Below are 21,133 nucleotides of genomic sequence, written 5' to 3' on the forward strand. Positions count from 1 at the left end.
ATATAATAATGCTCGCTTAGTCATCAGAATTATTTCACACTACTCACATATGGTTGGTGGTATTCGAATTTGTGATTAAATTTTCGGATGAGCATAAAATACACTTGAGTCTTTATACGTGAATTTATTTGAACCTCGAATGCGCATGTGCAGCAATTTTTGCATCACTTGCTGTTCTTTCAGATTGAAAATTGAGAAGTTCTCTTGTTTGTGCAGCAGGTGGCGCCAGAGCGCTTTCGGCTACTTCCGAGTGCATGCACACAATGAAACTCTGTTGCCTCATGCGCGCGCATGCACGCACGCGCATACACGGCTGCTGTCAATGGATTGTTTGAGAAGGCGCTCAATCTACGGACACGCCGAGCGAGGAAAGAACAAGAACTTCGAGTGGATTTTGTGTCCTTTTCGACGTTTTTTTCCACTCATCTACCCCATAGCAATTTTTTTATGGGTGACCCCGTGGGGAACAAACATGTGACCGTGCGTGGAAAAGCTGTCAATGACGAATTAATTGAATCCGAGAGTGGATTAAATGCTTTTAAGGAGACTTTTTCGTTTTGGAGAACGCCAATTCATCGTGTGACTTTATAAGCGTGTCTTTATCGCACTTTGGAGCCAACTTGAGTCCTTATTTGCAGTATTTCGTTCACATGGGAAGTTAGCGGAGTGCTCTCCTTCTAAGCTAACCCCCCGCGCCCCGGATGGGAGAGGCGACACCGGCTCAGTCCGCCACCGGCACCTTCGCCCCCATGCTGGCGGTGGGTATGGGCTCCATGGCCGCCGCGCACGGTGCCCCCTCGTCGGGCGTCCGAGGCACGGCGGTACCGCAGCTGCACAGCGCCATTGTGGAACGGCTCCGTGCCAGGATTGAGTTGTGCAGGCGGCACCACTCCACTTGCGAGGACCGCTACCGCCGCGGCCAAGCCGAGAATTCGGACCGGGAGCACGAGAGCACGCTGCAGCTGCTCAACGTCGTGCAGCAGGGACCCGGCACGCGCAAGAGCAAGGGTGGCCGCGGGGCTGCCGGCCAGCCGCCGCCGGACTACGGCGCCAGGGGAGCCAACGGCGAGCTGAGGGGTGCCGAAGGGGACCACAAGATGTCCACGCGCATCGCGGTGAGTCCAGCATGTTTAAACTCTATTTCGAATGTCTGAGAAACACTGCTTAGTAATAGGGCCATTGTGTGATGTCATTTTAAACGTACAATAACCCCCCCCCCCCCCCCCACGCTCCATCGCGGGGTTTACTTCCAGACCAGATAGAAATAATACCACGTTTAACGTTTTCTTGAACTTAAGTAGGAGCATAAAGCAGGATTGAATCAAGTTATTATTGACTTTCCACAAACTAAGCAGCAAAAACTGGCTGGGATTAAAACTATCTCCTGTTTTGAAATGCCTAAACTTAATAGTGCACTGCCATCTAACGGTCAATATAGGAATTACAACAAAAACAACGAAGTAGAGAAAACTCTACCAAATTGTGAGACCTGCAATGTGGAGGAAGCATTTGCTTTACAGTCATTGATCAAACTCCGAACCTTGACTTATGAGTTTGTGTTAGGCAATCACAATGGATCGTAATTCAAAGCACTTATGTTAAATTGCCTTTTTCATAAGAGCGTCAACGGCATTATTTTGTAATCTGTTCCAGTGCCCCAGAAACGTCAACTGCCCAAAAATTGTTTTCAAAAAAAAAAAAAAAAAGTACTACATACAATGGAGTGAAAAGGTTTTTCTTTGTAGGCCGCTTTATTGCTGTCATCATGTTATAAAAGAATTGACTTAATCCACTTGGGGATGTCAGATTTATATGAGGAGAAATTGCACTCTCATGAGAACTTATAATTAACTAGAAGCCACACAACTCATTGATTTATTTTTGTGCTATTGTCCCCGTATGTAGTTTTACACTTGACATATTCCTAATTCTTTTTTGGACCCCCAAGCTCGGACTGGCAGGTGGAATAATTATATCAATAGTAAAAAACAAAAATAAAGCATCTGAAAGCAGACAGCAATTCCCAACCCAGAAAAAAAAAAAAAAGAATTTCCACTGACGGTCATTTACCGCCACTTTCCACCCCACACGCGTGTTGAACGTGTTGTTGTGCTTTGAGGAATATGACGGGAGGCATCTCAGCATCCCACCATGTTTTGTCTAAACGAGGTCAGGCAACATCATTATCATGTCCTGTGTGTGCGAGGAAAGTGCTGAGTGCAGCAAAAGACGTGCGAGCAGGCAGGAAATGAGCCGCTGGCGTGCGTGTTGTGGAGGTTAATATGTTTTGAACAACATGTGGTGATGGAAGCTCGGCGGCAACAACACACAATGTTGTTCAGCATTATGCGGGGTTCATAAAAAAAAAACATTGAACCTCATTAAATGCCTCTTGTGAAAATGAAGGCCTTAAACGTTTTTACAAAGTATTGATTGAGATGCTCAGAAGCGTGAATTAAATTAAAACGCCCATGCTGCCGGTTAGCCATTAGTACCTAGCTCGATTGTTAAAGCTCTTCCATTCCAAGACCTCGTTGAGAACCAAGAGCCGTTTTTTTGGAGTGGCTCTGAGTTACTTTTAAAACTTGAGGCAAATTTTATTGAGCAACTCCTGAAGAAAGCTGGTGTAACCTCGTCGGTGTTATTTTTGGTTCGTTTGCAGGAAAGCTTCGTCACTCAAGACAACACGCATCAGTATAAAACTTAAGGAGACGAGTTGTTGTTGTTTTGTTGTTTTTGGACCTTTGCCATCCTTCTCCTGCTACATTTCTTCACCAGTACAAACCATTCCAACTTGAAACCATTTGGCTCACTTGGGAGTGACATTTTCCTCGCTCACACATTGTTCCATTGCTTTATGGAGACATTTTGTACCTCCATGATTTCACTTTGTTTTTGTCTGTCTCACGTTTTAGACCTTCGAATGACTTTCAAAGCAGTTCAGGTCAGCGTCGGTTTTCAGCCTTCACATTAGTTAGTTGTTTATTATTGCAAAAAGCAAGAGTAGCTTGCGGTCTTTTTTGGGCATGCAGGTATCGACTGTTCACATCGGAGTTGGCGCGCGGGCGCAAAGGATTATGGGAGCGGCGGCACTGGACAACGGCGCCGGTTGAGAGCAGATTAACAAAGGATCTTCTTTGGGAGGGAATTTGAGAAGCTCGGGGAAGGAGCCATGAAGGGATTTCCCATCATGCTTTTGCATCTTTGTCTTTTTAGCTTCGCCACGCACCAACAAGTCAGCGTGAGGATATTATTTGCAGGATTACAAAAAAATGTAGACGTGGAGAATCTTTCCCACCTGCATAAGAGGAGATATTCACCACCACCACCAGGGGGGTGATAGTGAGATACCGTTATGATACAAAGAGGAAGAAGAAGCTGTTGTGATCAATTGATTAGCTTTATGCTAAAAAGCTATCACATGTAGTAATAATGTGTCTCCAATTCACTTTTGGAAGTTTATGCAAGTATGATGATCCTGGTGATACTTTTTTTTAGGATTACGGTATGACCAGTTTGCTGCTAAAGTTTGATGGGACTAAGACGATCTCCAGGCGAGCATTTCCAATTAAGACATCGAAACAAGGCCCGCGTACACTGCTCTGTTAATCTCCTGGCTCAATTTGGGATTAGCGCTCCTTCCAAAATGTGTTGGAGACACGCGCTCAGGCCAAACGCCTTCAATTGATTACGTCGAGGAAAGAATATCCACACTTGCGAACGATCAATGCTCACATGTTATACTGTGGCAACATTTTGGATGTGAGGTCAACCCTGAAGAAACAGTGCGATCTTGAGTCGATTCTGAGTCAACCTGAGCATCTTTTGTGTTGGTTTCTAATGATGCATGAATGTGGGCCATCTCTCAAAGCGTGGACATTTGCATTTTCATCACCTCCTTCTTCTATTCTTCTGTGGACTCATTAAGATTTTGACTTCAAAAGATGCATTACTCCCCCCCCCCCCCTTCTAAAGAACACACACGTGCACATGAAAATGATTCAGTGTGAAGCAGACGTGACTCACGGAAGTTTCCAGAGTCGTTGTAGACCAGCCCGGGATTTGCTCTTCACTCAAAAGCATTTTGGCTTTTATTGTACACGATCTCCTACTTTCCATCCATTTTACACACAAACCACCCCGCGGTGCACACGCTCATGTTTTATTCATCAGCCTATGGGATGTCTGCACTCATCTTTGAAGACGGCGGGCAAAAAAAAAAATCCTACCGATTTTCTGTCTTCAAGGAACGCCGTGGTGTTATCTGGGACAGGTGCATAATAGCAACCACGCCCGGTGGGCTACATTTAAAAAGCGTGCAGTGCTAACAATGTTTATTTCTATTGTGCACACTGGCAGGAATCGTGCGTGTCGAGCATATTATAAATTTTCCTTTTTATTGTCATGAGTTCATTCACTGCCAAGGACGTTTATATCCGTCGTAAAGAAATCAACCCAATGAAGGCTTGTCTCTTGAAGAACTCGTGTTGGGTTCCCAAGGCTCCACTGCACATGAGAAATCAATAACCCTCATTTTGATTTTGAAAGACAACTTCAGTATTTTATATTGTATTAGAGACCAAGGTCGACATGCCTGACAGGAGATTTATTGCGCTTTTGGTCTGGTTTTTCCTGCCTGGCTTCAGTCAAGGCGAGGTGGGTGGGGGCTTCGGCCGGCACACGGCGGAGGCCCTCACAACTCTGTGTACTTTCCTGAAACTGGAACCCTGTGGGAACTAGCCCGTTCAGGTGTGACACACATACTGGGCGCCCACGCATGCACATCGGTGTTTGTCAACTTTTCGCAACGTCAGCGGCCACTTTTGCTGGTGCAAAGCGAAAGGGGGCCGGCTTATCTTTAAATGTTCTCACAGTGTCAGAGTAAACAGGTTTGATTAGCTCACTTCAACTGGGCGGGGCCAAACGGTGCCCCCCCACCCCTTCTCACCTCCTCCCCTTTTTTTGGGCAGGACCACAACAAGACACCAAGATTTTTATCAACACACAATTGTTTAATTTGACACGTTGGTAAAATACATGAATACTACTGCTGATAGGTCAAGTTAGGACAAAGAATCTAAATAACTCAAATAATACACAATATTGGCAGAGATGTTTAATATAAATTAAAAATATGGAAATATGATCAGATTAAAATAAAATCAAACATAACAAAAAATGTAATATTTTAACAGTGGTTATATTGGTGATTTATTAAAAAATAAAAGAAAAAGAATTCTGTTTTGAATGTGATTTTTTTTTATTTTTGAATATCGAACAAAATAATCTATTTAAAACAATGCAGAGAAAATAAAGTATTCGTTTAAAATGTTTTTAAATCATTTAGATAATGTCAAATATTTAGAAAACTATTAAATTTTTTTTTAAATTAAAATAATCAAAACGTAAAATTATTAAACAATCTTGTGTTGGAAGTCATGCTGCTGTACCTAATATTGTGGGATTTTTTTGTCCTCCTCGCAATGTCCGTTTGAACTGGGCGTGAAGGTCCACTTAGGCACCAGCACAATGCCTCCGTTCTCACCTCCCTCAAATTCCTTCCCAACCAAACTCCTTCATCCAGTTTAAAATGCAAACGGGCAGCTATGTCGGAACAATCGGGTTTAGGACTTAAAAGAAAAAAAACAAGTCCCCTCTCTTCCCCACGGCCTCGTTAAAAACGAAAGAGTGGGCTTGTGATGTCACTGGCGAGCCCCTCTGCAGGGCCCGGAATGGCGGCTTGGACTGGGAAAATAAGGAGGGGGTAGGTGGGGGCAGTTCTGTTAGATCAGAGTTCAGACATGTTTACATTTCAAGCTCAGGATATTTCTCAGAGCCGGGCCAAGCTGCACAATTTCCCAGGCTCCCGAGCGGAGGGAGGCACAAGCGAGCTTGCACTTTTTCAGCCTCCTCCCACCCGCTAGTACGCAAAACTAAAAGTTCTGTTCGGGTTCTGTTTGCCGTCCGGCCGGGAAGTCCCCCCGGGTTGCACACGTGACCCTGTGTGAGCGCTGCGAAATGTGATGACGCCGCTACTAACCTTCAAAGATAGCGGAACGTTTTATTTCATCGTAATTGCGTGAATGCTGTCGGCATGCAAAACAAAGCCTAACTTGTCAACTTGTCTTCATCGCGGCTGTCAATCACACGTCTACTTTGACCCATTGCACAGGCCTGGGGAGTTTTTCCCGCACTGCTATCAAAGATGGCTGTCTGTTGGATCACGTTGTTATTGTTGGGCTTGTGTTATTTCCAACTTTGGGGAAAATCAAGATGTCTTGTGCAATTTCCTCAAAACGCTTGCAGTTACTTGTACTTAAAAGTGGCACAGTTCCTTTATTTATTTATTTATTGTTCCTTCAAGCAATATTTTGACAGACTGGCATTGACACTATTTATTTTGCTGATGATCATTGATTGGCAAATCTCTTGGATCCTGCTTTTTACACCTATAGAAACACTGCGGCAATATTTTAGTTTTATCAATTGCTCTTGAATCATATGTGTTCAATTTTAATTCAATCTTTTTCAATCCGTAATGGGCCTGTATGCCTCGTCTACTCTGTAATTTTGTTCAAGAGAATTTCTTGTGTTGAGTGTCCCTGGGCGACTTGGCGCTAAATGGCCCATGAAGTGGCGGTCGGGGGACCGCAAGTCTAGACAGTTGAGAAGTCTCGAGTCCTGATTGAGACAAGTGCAACACAGAATCTCTTGTTGTTTGCCCCTGGGCTGCCAATGGGCCGGAGGAGCGGCGGCTGCCATGTTTGCGCCGGTGCCGGGCTGCGGCCGGTTGTCGCCGATGTGGCGCTTCAGTCTGGCGCCGGTCGGAATGTGGAACCAGTGAAGGAGGGTCCAATGTGAGTAGCATGAAGTCTTTTTTGTCTTGTCAGGATTCAAGGCATCTCCAGGAAATTGAGTGGTCGGCAGGTGTGACCAAGTGACGTTCAGCAGGGACCATGTTTAAGCCCCTTGCACTTTTCCATTGGGATACAAGCATGGAAAATGTGGACTTTTTGGCCCGCCAAGTGATCATTTGTTGATTAATTGATGTAAAATCACTTAGTAAATATTGGTCTCACTTGGGGGAAGCTAATTGTGAATGCTGGATTTGTTTCATACAGCGCGTGAGATAGTGAGAGAGAGAGAGAACATTCCTTTCTCACTCCCACTCTCCACCATCAGTGAGGCACGCTGCCACGCACCCCACCCTACCCCCGGTTTCCTTCCTGGGCTTTTTTTAGAGTCCATTGGATGTGTTTTTTTTTTTCTCATCCGGCAACAAAGCCGGCCCTTTTTCATTCCACGGACCCACAACGATCGTTTTCGGAGGTGGACTCGCAGCTTCTTCGCCTCACAAGGAACCATACTGGAATCAATCGAGACGAGATTAGACCTGAAGCCCTTAGCTATTACTTTTGCAATTATTTGTTGATTGTAGGCCCTAATATTTTCAAATAGAAAATCATTTGAAAATGATTTGACAAACTCTGGAGCCTAATTATAATTTATTTAATTCATTTTTATTGACTTGTGACCTCTCCAAGATGTACCAAGCCTCTTGTTTTGGTAGTTAATAAAAAATTACAAAAGCATAATTAAAAGCCATTAAAAACATAATTTTTAATATAATTTAATATGATATAAGTGAATGTAAAGTGCACCCCCTATCTGAGCATGTCGGCAGGCACTTATTCTTGCCATGAATGAATTCCCTTGTTATTTGGGAACTTTAACCGTCGCCAAGTGGGCTCATGTGTTTTGCTCCAAGTCGTCACAGCAAGCGTGCACGTTCGTGCGTGCGTGCACGTGGGCGAAGAGGTGAAAACAGCTGGAATCGGCGAAGCAACACACTCGCCAGCTGAGCTGTGAAATCCGCACAAGCAAGCAAAGTAATCCCCCCGTCAGCTCGGATGGGAGGGAAGCTCGCGTCCTTTTAGGAACACTAAAGCCAGCTGCGGCGGCTGCGGCTTTTCTCCTGCTCCAAATTCATTAGTTTGAAGCTTCTCAAGCTAATTGAATGGGCTATCGTGCAAAAGGTGGCTTTGTCTACTTCCGAGCGACGGCTCGTGTTTACTGGATACACAGGCGGTGTTGCTTAGGAGAGAGCGTGTTATGGTGAACGTCTGAATTGGAGAACGCCGTGTTTGCTTTGACTTGAGGCAAAAGTTGTTTTTTTCCCCCCCCCCCACATTTGTTCACCTGAGAGTGCAGGGACGGCTTGTTAGTTATGTCATTGATAGGAACTCTTAGCCTGTCTTTATTCAAGTCGGTGACACGCAGTTCGTTAGATCACACACGTTAACCTTTGCGTGCAGCTTTAGCTTGCGGCCCACATGAAGCGACTTGTTAGCTCGGCAACACGAAGCCTTCGGGCCGTGCGTCGCACATACCAGAAGGTCACGTCGGAGAGCGCACAACTCCAATCCTGACTAACTTATCCTATCGATAATATTATGTTAACGCTAGCCAACATGATTACTAATGTTTGTATAAATGACATTTAACTAACTGGATCATTTACATCAATTATGTTATTAGGTAACGGAATGACACGCGGAGTGGTTAACTTCTGTGCCAATTTTTGAGGTCATTGGTGGCTAGAATTAACAAAACACAGAGAGCGTTGGGAATTTTTTTTGTTTCGACCATGCTATAACTTGTGACTCTCCAAATAAGGTCCGAGCGGAACGGCGCTGGTGGAGACAGTCTCAGGACGCACCCTTTGGCGAGGGAAAGTGTTCTTTTTTTTTTTTTCCTCTGCGTGGTCGTGGCGCTGAGGAGGGGCAACAACTGCGGGGGATGCGGGAAACATTTGACCTCTAAACATTTATCACGTGTCTGACATTTCCCAGTGGCCAAAAAACAACATCATATGATGCACTCATCATGTACAACATGACACGTACGGTGGCGGGGGAAACACACACATTTTGCTTCCATAGTTACTCACACACTGATCCCAGACAGCCAGTTAGTTAGTTAGTTAGTCTCCTTTGCCCCATATTTGGTCTATACCGTGTAAGAAAAACAAAGTCCTCTGGTGTGATCATTCTATAGTCTAAAAGCCAGAGCCGAGTGAATTAGCATTAGCACGACATTAAGCACTTAGCCCCGATTTTCCCGCGGGACGTCAAATGGATGGCAAAGAGCACTGCGCCGCATTCACACAAACTATCCATATCCTGCTTTGGAGCGTCCTTGCTCGGCTGCCATTAAAGATTTTCTCAGCACAACAAAGCTCTCTAAGCAGATACTGGAGTGCTGGTGAGACAATGAAGCTCCTGGTGGAAGTCCACGGGGGCACGAGAGCGGCCACGGTATTGCTGGTCCGGATCGCCACGACAAGCCGAACATGCGGAGACGATGCCCCGACGAGCAGGAAACTGCTTCTGCGTCCTTTCGGACTTGTCTTTGAAAACAGGAAAGGTTTTTTTTTTGTTGTTGTTTTTTGTTCTCCTGCTTCACCGGCCTTTTCCTGTGGCGGGGTCGGGGGCGGCGACTGTGACCGCTGCTTTCTTGCTGTTGTGCTAGTGAATTGCAGCTGCTGGTACAGCGGCGTCCTTCAACAGAAACCTCGTGGTGAACTCTAGCGAGCTTTCCAGATGAGAGGCGACAGCGGCGTCAAGAACGCTCGGCAAGCCTCGCTTGATGCCCAGTGACGCCTTGTCACCGCCGGCGAGTTCTCACTCGCTTGAAGTTGACGTAAAATCAGAAAATACTATTGATTGGCAATGATCATGAGGTGCTGTAGTTAGCTTGTTAGTTAGCTAGCTAGCTAGCTAGCTAGCTCCTAAACTTTCATATCACTAGCTAGCTCGTTGATATAAAAGTTTACTTAATTAGTTGCATCATTGGTTGCCAAGCAGTTAATTCAAAGTCACTCTGTTACTTCTTTGATATAAATGTACTTTTTTTTTCATTAGTTGTTGCTAACATTAGCTTTCATGTTTTGCTGCTAGTATTTCCAAACAAATTTTGCAGCTGTCGCTTCTCAGAGGTCAGAGCAGGAAACTCCGAGACATGTTAAATGAAATGATTTTTTTATACTCTGGAGACTTTGGGGCATTTTTTTTTTATTGCTCAGTGTAAGAACAAGAGTCGTATTGAGTCTGACTGCTCCCCGATGCGCCCCTCGAGGGAGACGACTTCAATTCATTTGTTTGACTCTGAAACAAAGAGTCTTGGACTAATTGGAATGTCGCCGTCTAATCTTGCGCGTTGGGATAATGGAGAACTAATATTTGAATGTGTCAAGCTGAATATTTAATGTACCCCCAAAAGATTCGCCTTGGGTAAATATAATGCACAATTTCTCTTCAAAGCCGCTCTTATCATGTCTTCTCATTTCCCAGAGTTGACTCTCTCCCGCCCTTTTTTCCCCCCCAAATATATTGTATAGATATAGATATATATATATATATATATTCTTTTTTTTTTTTCCCCCTCCACTGCTGCTCATCCCTGTGTCCCGAGGGTGGCTTCCATGCGAGACAAGTGTGTCAGGAAGTGTGTGGGGAGGCAAAGTGCTGATGAGGCCAGAAGTAGCCCACCGCTGCAGTGCCCTGATTAGCACAAAAGCGCAGCGCGAACCTGCGTGAACCCTCTCGACACGTCTCTTTTGTTCTTCTCCACATCAAGAATTCCATTTTTTGGGGGGAGAAGATTATACAAAAATTTCCAGCTATGTAAAATGAGGCTTAAAAATCATGCCAAATCTTCATATTGTTTTAAATGCACAGGGGTATTTGGTGAGACGAAGGGCAAAAAGAAGAGTTTGGGCGTCCTCGCTGTGACCCGATTTGACTGAATGTGCCTGGGAGCGGCTTCGCTTCGCTTCCTTTCAATAATTCAAACGTCGCTCACGTTATCAAGGAGCTTTCATTCGACCTCAGGAATTAGACACTTTTATATTCATCATAATTATCAGAATTATTTATATTATTGATATTTATTAATATATCTAATGTTAATATAATTTGATATTTTTGTGTTGACCAGACACTAAAAAACAACATTTTGCCCATAATGCAGGCTAATGATTGTCCTAAACGTTCTTCGTTCTTTCTCTCACCTTGAAAGAAACACCCGGACGGACGCCACCTGGAGGCTCGGGTGGTGTCACCGGGCCGGAGCCCCTTCCCATCCACTCAGCGTCAGTCCGGACCGCTCGACTTGACACATCAGCTTTGAGGCGGCTTGGAAGCTGCGCAGACAAACGAGGGTTAAACATTTCCACGTAGTAGTTCCTGTAAAATTGCGTCCGTGAGCGTGTCGCCGAGATCAAAAGCTGACGATTTGGTGCGTTTGAGTATTCTGTGGCAGGACTTGGACTTGACCGTGAGCTGCTGGACTTTTAGAGAGAGCGAGCTCATTAAATGTTCATCAAAAAATCTATTTTCAGATGACTTGCAGATCTATCATGAGGATTTGAGGCCAGCACTCGCGAGCCCGATTATCTGACGGGGTTAGCGGGGGAATTATGAGGAATATTTTCATATTCAACTAATCAGTGACCACTGTAAAATGATCACTTTTGCGTATTTGTCTATTTTATGATGTATCAATAGAGTGAGCTGTATTCTAAAAGTTACAGAATGTAAATATTCAAATTTAGTCTATATTTACACAAAATTAATACTGGTCAGAGTAACTCCAAATGTCTTTTTTTCTTTTTTTTTTCTAGATGAAAAATAGATCCGTGAGATGAAGACTGTAACTTCTAACGACCCAGGCTAAACTTTGCTTCTCCCCCCACAAATTCCCTCTTGTCAACCTTGACACCAATTCCTATTCCTAAGAAAATACAAAATGCTTTAAATGTTTTCTGAAGCACTGTTGAAATGCTTTTGTTGTGCTTTCCCATCACTTTCAGCTCAGTGCGTCACTCGCATGACCAGTTTTTAGAAATTCACGCCATCACGCATATATTGAATGTAACTAATTAATGGAGGGACGCATATCGTGACTTTGGGGACACAGTGTCGACTATTTGGTCGCTGTATTTGCACGAGGAGGGTGTATTCAAACGAGCCACGAAGCTCCCGTTTCATGCGCAATCTCAACACTTGCGAGTCAGTTATTTTTGATGGCTACGGGGAGGAAGACGATAGATAGTGTCGGCGCACCGCGGGAGGCACAACGGGGGCTTCTGTCTGCCTCGCTCATTTGCATACATTAAAAGCTTCCTCCTCCTCCGTGCGTCGTTACATCCTTCTTCCTCGACTCGTTTACAGCCGTGGCACTAATCGCACCCAAAAGTGGAAGCTTCATATTTCCTGCTATGATATACCGTGTTTGTTGCCATAGCAACACAGTAACAGCAGCGCTCCCGGGACTCAGCGGGCCAAATTGCAGTGCGAAAGTGTTTACCTAGTGGCGCTATCATGTAGATAAATGTTTTCTGATCAAGTAAAAGGCCCTCCTCGCGCTGCTCATGTGTTGGGAGACATTCCCGCCAGCTGGCACACGTTACGCGGAGATGACTCACGGCCTCGGGGGGCTTCTGGAGCCCGCGCTTTTGTTTGCATCCTTAACAGCTACATCGGCACAATTTAATCAAGGTGAAGATGTCGGCGCGTGACGCACGAGGCTCTTCTACCGATGCTGCATGTGAAACGGGCCATGAACGAATCAGTGGAGGTGAAAGTGTTTCCTTTTGTGTTTTGCAGCTTCAAGGGTCTTTACGGCGGAAGCTGGAGGGACACGCCCCGAAGCACAACTCTTGCGGTTTCAACTCCGGGTCCGACTTCAAGCGAGTGCGGCTGGAGGCTGGCCGGGGTCTGGGGCAACCGTGCAACCGTGACATAAGCCACGCCCACTCCCTGCATACCCTTTCAGCCCACGGGAAAAACTACGTGATGCCGGAGGTGTTCAATGCCACCCTGAAGGAGATGAAGAAGGAACCGGTCGAGTCTCAGTCGTCATGCGGCCGCTCTCGAGCCGACGCCGTCTTCGATTTCAAGGACGAGGGCAGCGGTCAGATTGACCCAGAGCTGCAGGACCTTTTTGACGAGCTGACCAAGTCGGTGCCGCCCCTCAACGACCTGGACTTGGAGAAAATGCTGAAGCAGGACGACGCCTTCAGTCTGGACCTGGGCCGCCCCGGGTCGGCGGGCTTGTGCTCCCCTGCGGAGAGGCCCATCAAGATGGAGCGCTCGCCCGATTACGCTCCGGTCCATGCCGGCTCGCCGCAGCTGCGACCGGCCTCGGCGGGTCCCTCGTTGGCGCTGACCCCACCCACGGGATCCCAGGCGGGTCCGCCGAGGTCCCTGCCCTGTTGGCCGGAGATCTCCCACGCGGAGCAGCTGAAGCAGATGGCGGCCAACCAGCACCAGCCCGGCTCGCTTCTCCACCACCCCTACCAGCAGCATCACCAGGCGCCGCCCGCAGGTCTGGCCGCTTGGGGCCCCGCCTTCCAGGACAAGGCAGCATCACGGCCGAGACTCCCCCAGCAGAGCAAGGGTGTCAACAACTGCCTCTTCAAGCCCAACGGCGTCCACCACGTGGACATGAAGCCGCACGCCAGCAAGCCCACGCTGCACTTCAGCCCCAAGGTGGCAGCGGCCCCGCCACCTCCCCCCTCGGGGCACCTGATGCCAATGATGGCGGGCAACAAGACCGCCAAGCATCCACAGCAGCTTTCATCTCCAGATAGCCAGAACCACACCAATCCGCCTCTTCATTTCCAGAATCAGCAGATGTCGTCGTCGCCGTCTCTCCTGCTCGGTGGGGCTCTGCCCTTCAAACTGGGCCAACATCCCCAGGTGAGGGCGCCGTTCATAAATCGAGCAACCATCCAGTGGTCAATGCTGACAATTACAACACAGTCCAATACAGTCATGAATTGCTCATATTTGTGAAGCTATACGTCCATTAAATTAAAATAGAACCGCATATGAAATTGCAATCCTAGTGGTGGGAGAAGTTTCTATTCAGCCACACATCCACTGTCCCGTTGTATTATTCATGCCTCACGTGTCAGGAGGAGTCGTCCTCTCCAGGAAAAAGCCTGTTGGAACCAGAGGGCGGGCTTGTCATTACTCGCATGCTGTGAAGGACGAGAGTCCGCCAGGATGTGTAAATCAAGACCATGTCGTTGTCAAAACAAGCCCGTAGATAGCGAGCCAAATAGATGAGGTTGAAATTAACAGTGGGGCTGATGATCCCAAAACACTAATATTTTATCAGATTGGACATGTAAATAAATTATTATTTTATTATTATTTATTATACATAACATTCATTTATTTATTTAAGTTTAATTGATTAATTTTTAATTACTTACGTGATTTATTTATTTAGCTAGTGTGCATGACTGAGCAGTAAAAAATAAAAAATGTCAAGACGCTCCAGATTGTCTACTAGCAACCCGTGCTAAACTTGGCTCTTGATCTCCATCTAGGTTTGTTTTGACAAAAGACCTACTGTAGCGTATTTTTCTCAGACCTGGCACGTTTGCCGCCCCCCCCCCCCTTCCCCGAATATCTGTTCACCCCTCACAGTGCTTTTTGACGCTGACGCAGTTTGCCAGCGCACGGTACATTAACATGCAAGACTTCTCATTTGTGGGCGCCGACTGGCTGTCAGGCCGCTGATATGCGCAGCAGGATTTGCTAATTGGAGGTTGTTGGCTGCGAGGGACAAGTGGTGGAAAATGACAGTAATCTGCTTAGCCTGCTGCCCGAGGTTGAATCGCTAATTTATGATGATGTGTGTGGCACACACACACACACACATCCATGCTTACAGTATCTGTTGCTGCGTTTGTGTGAACTCAATACAAACACCGTGATTACAAAGAAAACAAACGGTACGACTTAGTTTAACATGACCGTTTGTCTATTTGTGCCGGCGAACAGTCCACAGTGTACCGGACTCAGTCAGCTGTGATCCATCTGAACTTTGACCTTAGTGAGAACAAACGAGTCGGAAAAGATTTGAACAGGACGTCATGACGTGTACCTAATGAAGCGTCCTGTGAGGGTATTCTGGCAAAAATGGCAGCAAGAAAAGTCGGCCGCCATAGAATGTTTTGTTTAGCAATTTAGCTCTCCAAAGGAATAATCAGGCCAGTGATTGTCTTGAGTAGCCAGCATGTGCAGGGTTAAAAAGTCCGGCTAATGAGGAGAGAGACGTTGCTTCCCACACTATAGTGAATTAGTAATGCGACAGACACTAAAGTCCTGAAAGAGATCCACCCCACCCCCCCTTTTCCCCCCAACAGCACAGATAATTCTTCCCACCAAGCCAGTCGTGAACCCCCGCTGCTGTATTTTTTTAATTTTTTTTCCTCCCACATTTCATAGTGAACTGCGTGAAAATGGTGTTTGAGAAAGTGGAGCAGGGCACAGCAGCGCAACAAAGGCAAGCAGAAGGAGATGATGAGTAACGCTTTGGGAATGTCGGAGCCAACGTACTGTACTGTACAGTCACGTTAGAAGCACAACATACTGGCTTGAACTCTTCCCACACTTGTTGCAACACACCACCATTTATTTCATCTGTCATTTAAAAAATACTAAACTGCAAAGGATCGCCATAACGAGGCCTTGATTAGCGTCAACGGCTTGGCTTTAGAACCCTTTCAGCAATTTAGACTCATGGTGGAGACAGACAATACCTCATTATGAATAGAATATATTCTTTATCCTCTGCACTGAAGGGGCTTTTGAGTAGATTATACTGCCCCCTGCTGGCAAAGGTGGAGACACCTAAATGAGCAGCACAATGAAGCATGAAATGATTCTCACTTGACAGTTTGTGTCAGTGTGACATCAGTTCCGGCAACGATATTTGATCTTACGTATCCTGACCCTGTGAATAAACTTGCGGCTTGTTAGCAGCGGATTCTAGGGGCCCCGTTTGGGGGCGAGTGCGTGAAGGCAGCGCTTGTTTCCTGGGAAAGCGAGTTGCGGCCAAGCGCAGATGCCGAGGCGCTCCCTGGGGACGGCGACTGAGCAAGTGCAGTGTGAGAGCGGGCAAGGGAGTCCTCCCAGCGCAGTCCGCCATTGCTGTCGGCCGCCTGCGCCTACCCGCCGGGCTCCCGCTCATGCCGCATCTGGTTTGCATTTGTGATGAGAAAGAGAGGAAAAAAATCAAGAAAGGAGGTGTGTGTTTCGGGGGGGGGGTGCTTCATGACACATTGGGATTACACGCTTGTACAAACCAAAGTGGGCTCAACCAAGGTGGAGCAAACTCGCTCGTGGGTCACAGCAATGTGCTATGTCGACTGTTCCACCCCATGTGGAAAACTATAGTTGACCTTACACAGTTCCCTGAGGAACTCCACTGAAATGTATCAGACATTTATTTATGTTGGATTGGCATCCCGTGTGCTTTTCATCAGTGTGATGGTGTCACTTGTTCCCGTTGATGCCAGACAGCTGCAGTAGCAATAAAAGCGCAATAAAAAGCATTCTGGCGCTGGCACATTTTTCCTGCTGTCTCAGGATTTTTAGCCCTTTTTTCGTTGATGAAAAGAGAAGCAAGCCTCTGTATTTTATCTGCATAGGGGAGTTGTCTCAATTACAATGTGCAAGGCAGAGCAAGACATTTGTTGTACGTTGTCTTCCTCTAGTGGCCACAACTTGAAGGTGCAGGCAATTTTTGTAGGTGAAACTCTTCCCCCAAATTTGGCCTTGTGTTCGAAAGAAAAAATACAATACAACTATTGTCCTTTAAAACACAACACACAAATTCAGAACAGCTACATTTCACAGCCTAATGTATCTGTGTGTTAACGATATGTCATGTGTTTTTGTGTGATGTCAGGGCGTCCCGTCTGGACCGAGGTTGGCCACTAACGGAAACGTGGGCCAGCCGCGCCCCCCGTTTCCCCCCCACCCGCTGAGAGGTCCTACCAAATCTCCGGCCATGCACAGACAACTTTCCCAACAACCTCTCAAAGCCGTAAGCATCTCACTTTTTTCAAATGAGTTGATTGATTTATTTGATTCACTCGAGTAGCAAAATCGAAAGAAAGAAAAACAAAAATTGTCTTTCCAGGAGAAAGACAACTCACCAGATCAGTTCAGCCGTCACCTCACCAGGCCGCCTCCGGATTACAAAAGAACCGTGGTGAGCGGGAATATCTTTCAAGGTAAATTTTGTTTCTCATGTCACACAAAGAATGACTACAGCATAGAAGAATGATCTGTTCTAGAGACTTTTGTGCCATCTTGTGGCAAGTATATGGAATTACAAGTCCCTGTTTCATTTCCATCAAGTACAACCATATTTTCTTTTTGTTGGAAAAATGCAACTTTGTTTCTCCCCTTCCACCATTTGCTTTTTTGAAAAAATTTTTTGTCACAGTAATATATTAATAAGCATCAATTATCTGTGTATTTCTCTTTTCCGCTCAGGTGCAAATCCATCCCAGTCTTCCAGCATTGTCCCAGAGAAGGACTTTCATTCCATATCGAGCTCGTCAGACCACCGCTTCGACTGTCAGCCGCCGCCGTGCATCGGACAATTCCCTACTTCCGGCCAAATGGCTGTGAACCAAAATGCGGTGCGATTCCTGGGCCCCAACACGCAAGGGAACTCCTTCGGGATGAGTAACGGAGTAGGCGGGCCACACCCGAGGCCCACTCTCGACTCGCATTCCTCAAGGGCCCCGGGAGGCGTGATGACAAATGTGAGCTGGTGTTCGACCGGCAAGCCCGCCGGACTCGGACGGCAAACCGACACACTGGATTCGCAGCAGAACCATCACTACCAGCAGAGACCCGGCGGACCTCACAACCAGGTGGCGCCGGACCTCCAAATGCTGATCAGAGAGGCTGGGTCCAGACCCCCCCAGCCCAACCTGAACCAGCCCTCTCCGGAGCAGCGGGTTCCAGCAGTGGGGAACTTTGCCGAGACCGCTCTGGGCGGCTACCAGAGCGGTCGCGCCAACCGTGTCACCTTCGACTTCCTGCCCGAGGGAGACAACACTGTCCCGGGTATTAACACGGACTCGGACTTCATAGACTCCCTGCTCAAGTCGGGCTCAGGGAACGATGACTGGATGAAAGACATCAACCTGGATGAGATTCTGGGTAGTCACGCATAAGCAGAAATTATGATTATTTTTAATGTATACACTCAAACGTTTTTTTGTTTTTTTTGTTTTTTACGAGTAGACTTCAATGTTTTGTTTTCACTGTGAAAGGATTCTTTTACTGCCCACATTCTGTCTTGTAGACTAAAACTGAAAATGATGATGAAAATTGCTGCCTTTTTGTAGTTTAGCAAAATTTGATGGTTTGCCTGCTGGCTATGTCGGCGCTGGCTTCTCATTTCAGCATTAAAAAAAAGCACTTCGTCCTTAATCCACAGAGAAATATGAGAGACCCAAAATGTCACCTACTCACCATAATGAAAGGTGAAGCCGGTGGCAGCCATCTTGGATTGCCGCTTGCTGGGTGTGCCCATCTCAACTACACTGATTTCTTCATGGCGTTTTTATATTTTCCGTCTCTATGGCAAAAATGTGTGTGGCATATGGTTGTACCTATAGGTCTGGGAAGAGCACTACAGGCACATTTCTTCAGTTTGAATGCAATTATAATGTAGCCCTAATGTCTGTATGTCAGAATTTATGATACTGTGATTATATACATTAAATGGTTGATGCAGCCAGTGAATTTCATTCTTTGCAATGGGGAGCCTGGTGTCAAATGCACACAGATCAATATAGTCTATCCATCTATCTATCGTTTTTTTCAGACTAAAAGTTGCTCTGGAATATACGTTGCATTAGCCATAAAATGCACAATAAAGTAACAAAAAAATATATATATATATGTGGCATTTTGAGGGAAATTTATTCAACAAAATCCAACACCATGAACAGACATGAACGAGCAATATTTCCCTAATAAAGTGGCCTATTATTAGGTACACTTGAAAATGGCGGTGTACCTAATGGAGTGTCCGTTTGATTCCCTCGTTAAGTGCAGGTGCGTGAAAACTTTTAGCTCCTTTTGAACGTGAAAGAAGCTAAAAGTTTTCACGCACCTGCGCTTAACGAGGGTCACTTGGAAAACATGTTGGAACGCGGCCCCGAGGACTAGAGCTTGACACTTGTGACCTTTGACCATGATATTTCCCTAATAAAGTGGCCTGTTATTAGGTACACTTGAAAATGGCGGTGTACCTAATGGAGTGTCCGTGTGATTCCCTCGTTAAGTGCAGGTGCGTGAAAACTTTTAGCTCCTTTTGAACGTGAAAGAAGCTAAAAGTTTTCACGCACCTGCGCTTAACGAGGGTCACTTGGAAAACATGTTGGAACGCGGCCCCGAGGACTAGAGCTTGACACTTGTGACCTTTGACCACGATATTTCCCTAATAAAGTGGCCTGTTATTAGGTACACTTGAAAATGGCGGTGTACCTAATGGAGTGTCCGTTTGATTCCCTCGTTAAGTGCAGGTGCGTGAAAACTTTTAGCTCCTTTTGAACGTGAAAGAAGCTAAAACTTTTCACGCACCTGCGCTTAACGAGGGTCACTTGGAAAACATGTTGGAATGCGGCCCCGAGGACTAGAGCTTGACACTTGTGACCTTTGACCATGATATTTCCCTAATAAAGTGGCCTGTTATTAGGTACACTTGAAAATGGCGGTGTACCTAATGGAGTGTCCGTGTGATTCCCTCGTTAAGTGCAGGTGCGTGAAAACTTTTAGCTCCTTTTGAACGTGAAAGAAGCTAAAAGTTTTCACGCACCTGCGCTTAACGAGGGTCACTTGGAAAACATGTTGGAACGCGGCCCCGAGGACTAGAGCTTGACACTTGTGACCTTTGACCACGATATTTCCCTAATAAAGTGGCCTGTTATTAGGTACACTTGAAAATGGCGGTGTACCTAATGGAGTGTCCGTTTGATTCCCTCGTTAAGTGCAGGTGCGTGAAAACTTTTAGCTCCTTTTGAACGTGAAAGAAGCTAAAACTTTTCACGCACCTGCGCTTAACGAGGGTCACTTGGAAAACATGTTGGAATGCGGCCCCGAGGACTAGAGCTTGACACTTGTGACCTTTGACCATGATATTTCCTTAATAAAGTGGCCTGTTATTAGGTACACTTGAAAATGGCGTGTACCTAATGGAGTGTCCGTGTGATTCCCTCGTTAAGTGCAGGTGCGTGAAAACTTTTAGCTCCTTTTGAACGTGAAAGAAGCTAAAAGTTTTCACGCACCTGCGCTTAACGAGGGTCACTTGGAAAACATGTTGGAACGCGGCCCCGAGGACTAGAGCTTGACACTTGTGACCTTTGACCATGATATTTCCCTAATAAAGTGGCCTGTTATTAGGTACACTTGAAAATGGCGGTGTACCTAATGGAGTGTCCGTGTGATTCCCTCGTTAAGTGCAGGTGCGTGAAAACTTTTAGCTCCTTTTGAACGTGAAAGAAGCTAAAAGTTTTCACGCACCTGCGCTTAACGAGGGTCACTTGGAAAACATGTTGGGACGCGGCCCCGAGGACTAGAGCTTGACACTTATGACCTTTGACCACGATATTTCCCTAATAAAGTGGCCTGTTATTAGGTACACTTGAAAATGGCGGTGTACCTAATGGAGTGTCCGTTTGATTCCCTCGTTAAGTGCAGGTGCGTGAAAACTTTTAGCTCCTTTTGAACGTGAAAGAAGCTAAAAGTTTTCACGCACCTGCGCTTAACGAGGGTCACTTGGAAAACATGTTGGAATGCGGCCCCGAGGACTAGAGCTTGACACCTATGACCTATGACCATGATATTTCCCTAATAAATTGGCCTGTTATTAGGTACACTTGAAAATGGCGGTGTACCTAATGGAGTGTCCGTGTGATTCCCTCGTTAAGTGCAGGTGCGTGAAAACTTTTAGCTCCTTTTGAACGTGAAAGAAGCTAAAACTTTTCACGCACCTGCGCTTAACGAGGGTCACTTGGAAAACATGTTGGAATGCGGCCCCGAGGACTAGAGCTTGACACCTATGACCTATGACCATATTTCCCTAATAAATTGGCCTGTTATTAGGTACACTTGAAAATGGCGGTGTACCTAATGGAGTGTCCGTGTGATTCCCTCGTTAAGTGCAGGTGCGTGAAAACTTTTAGCTCCTTTTGAACGTGAAAGAAGCTAAAACTTTTCACGCACCTGCGCTTAACGAGGGTCAC

The 21,133-nt window shown here is 46.1% G+C and overlaps 1 protein-coding gene across 1 annotated transcript; it reads left to right on the top strand.

Moving 5' to 3' along the window:
• Nucleotides 1-278: 278 nt before the first annotated feature.
• Nucleotides 279-18,624, top strand: maml2 (mastermind like transcriptional coactivator 2). Its single transcript, XM_088380787.1, has 5 exons — nt 279-1,115; nt 12,669-13,763; nt 16,771-16,908; nt 17,005-17,098; nt 17,364-18,624. The coding sequence occupies exons 1-5, from the start codon at nt 702-704 to the stop codon at nt 18,053-18,055; spliced, it is 2,433 nt and encodes an 810-aa protein (XP_088236913.1). The 5' UTR covers nt 279-701; the 3' UTR covers nt 18,056-18,624.
• Nucleotides 18,625-21,133: the final 2,509 nt, after the last annotated feature.

This window comes from Syngnathus floridae, chromosome 7 (genome assembly GCF_059516105.1).
Source record: "Syngnathus floridae isolate MCC-2025c chromosome 7, RoL_Sflo_1.0, whole genome shotgun sequence".
Lineage (NCBI taxonomy): Eukaryota > Metazoa > Chordata > Actinopteri > Syngnathiformes > Syngnathidae > Syngnathus > Syngnathus floridae.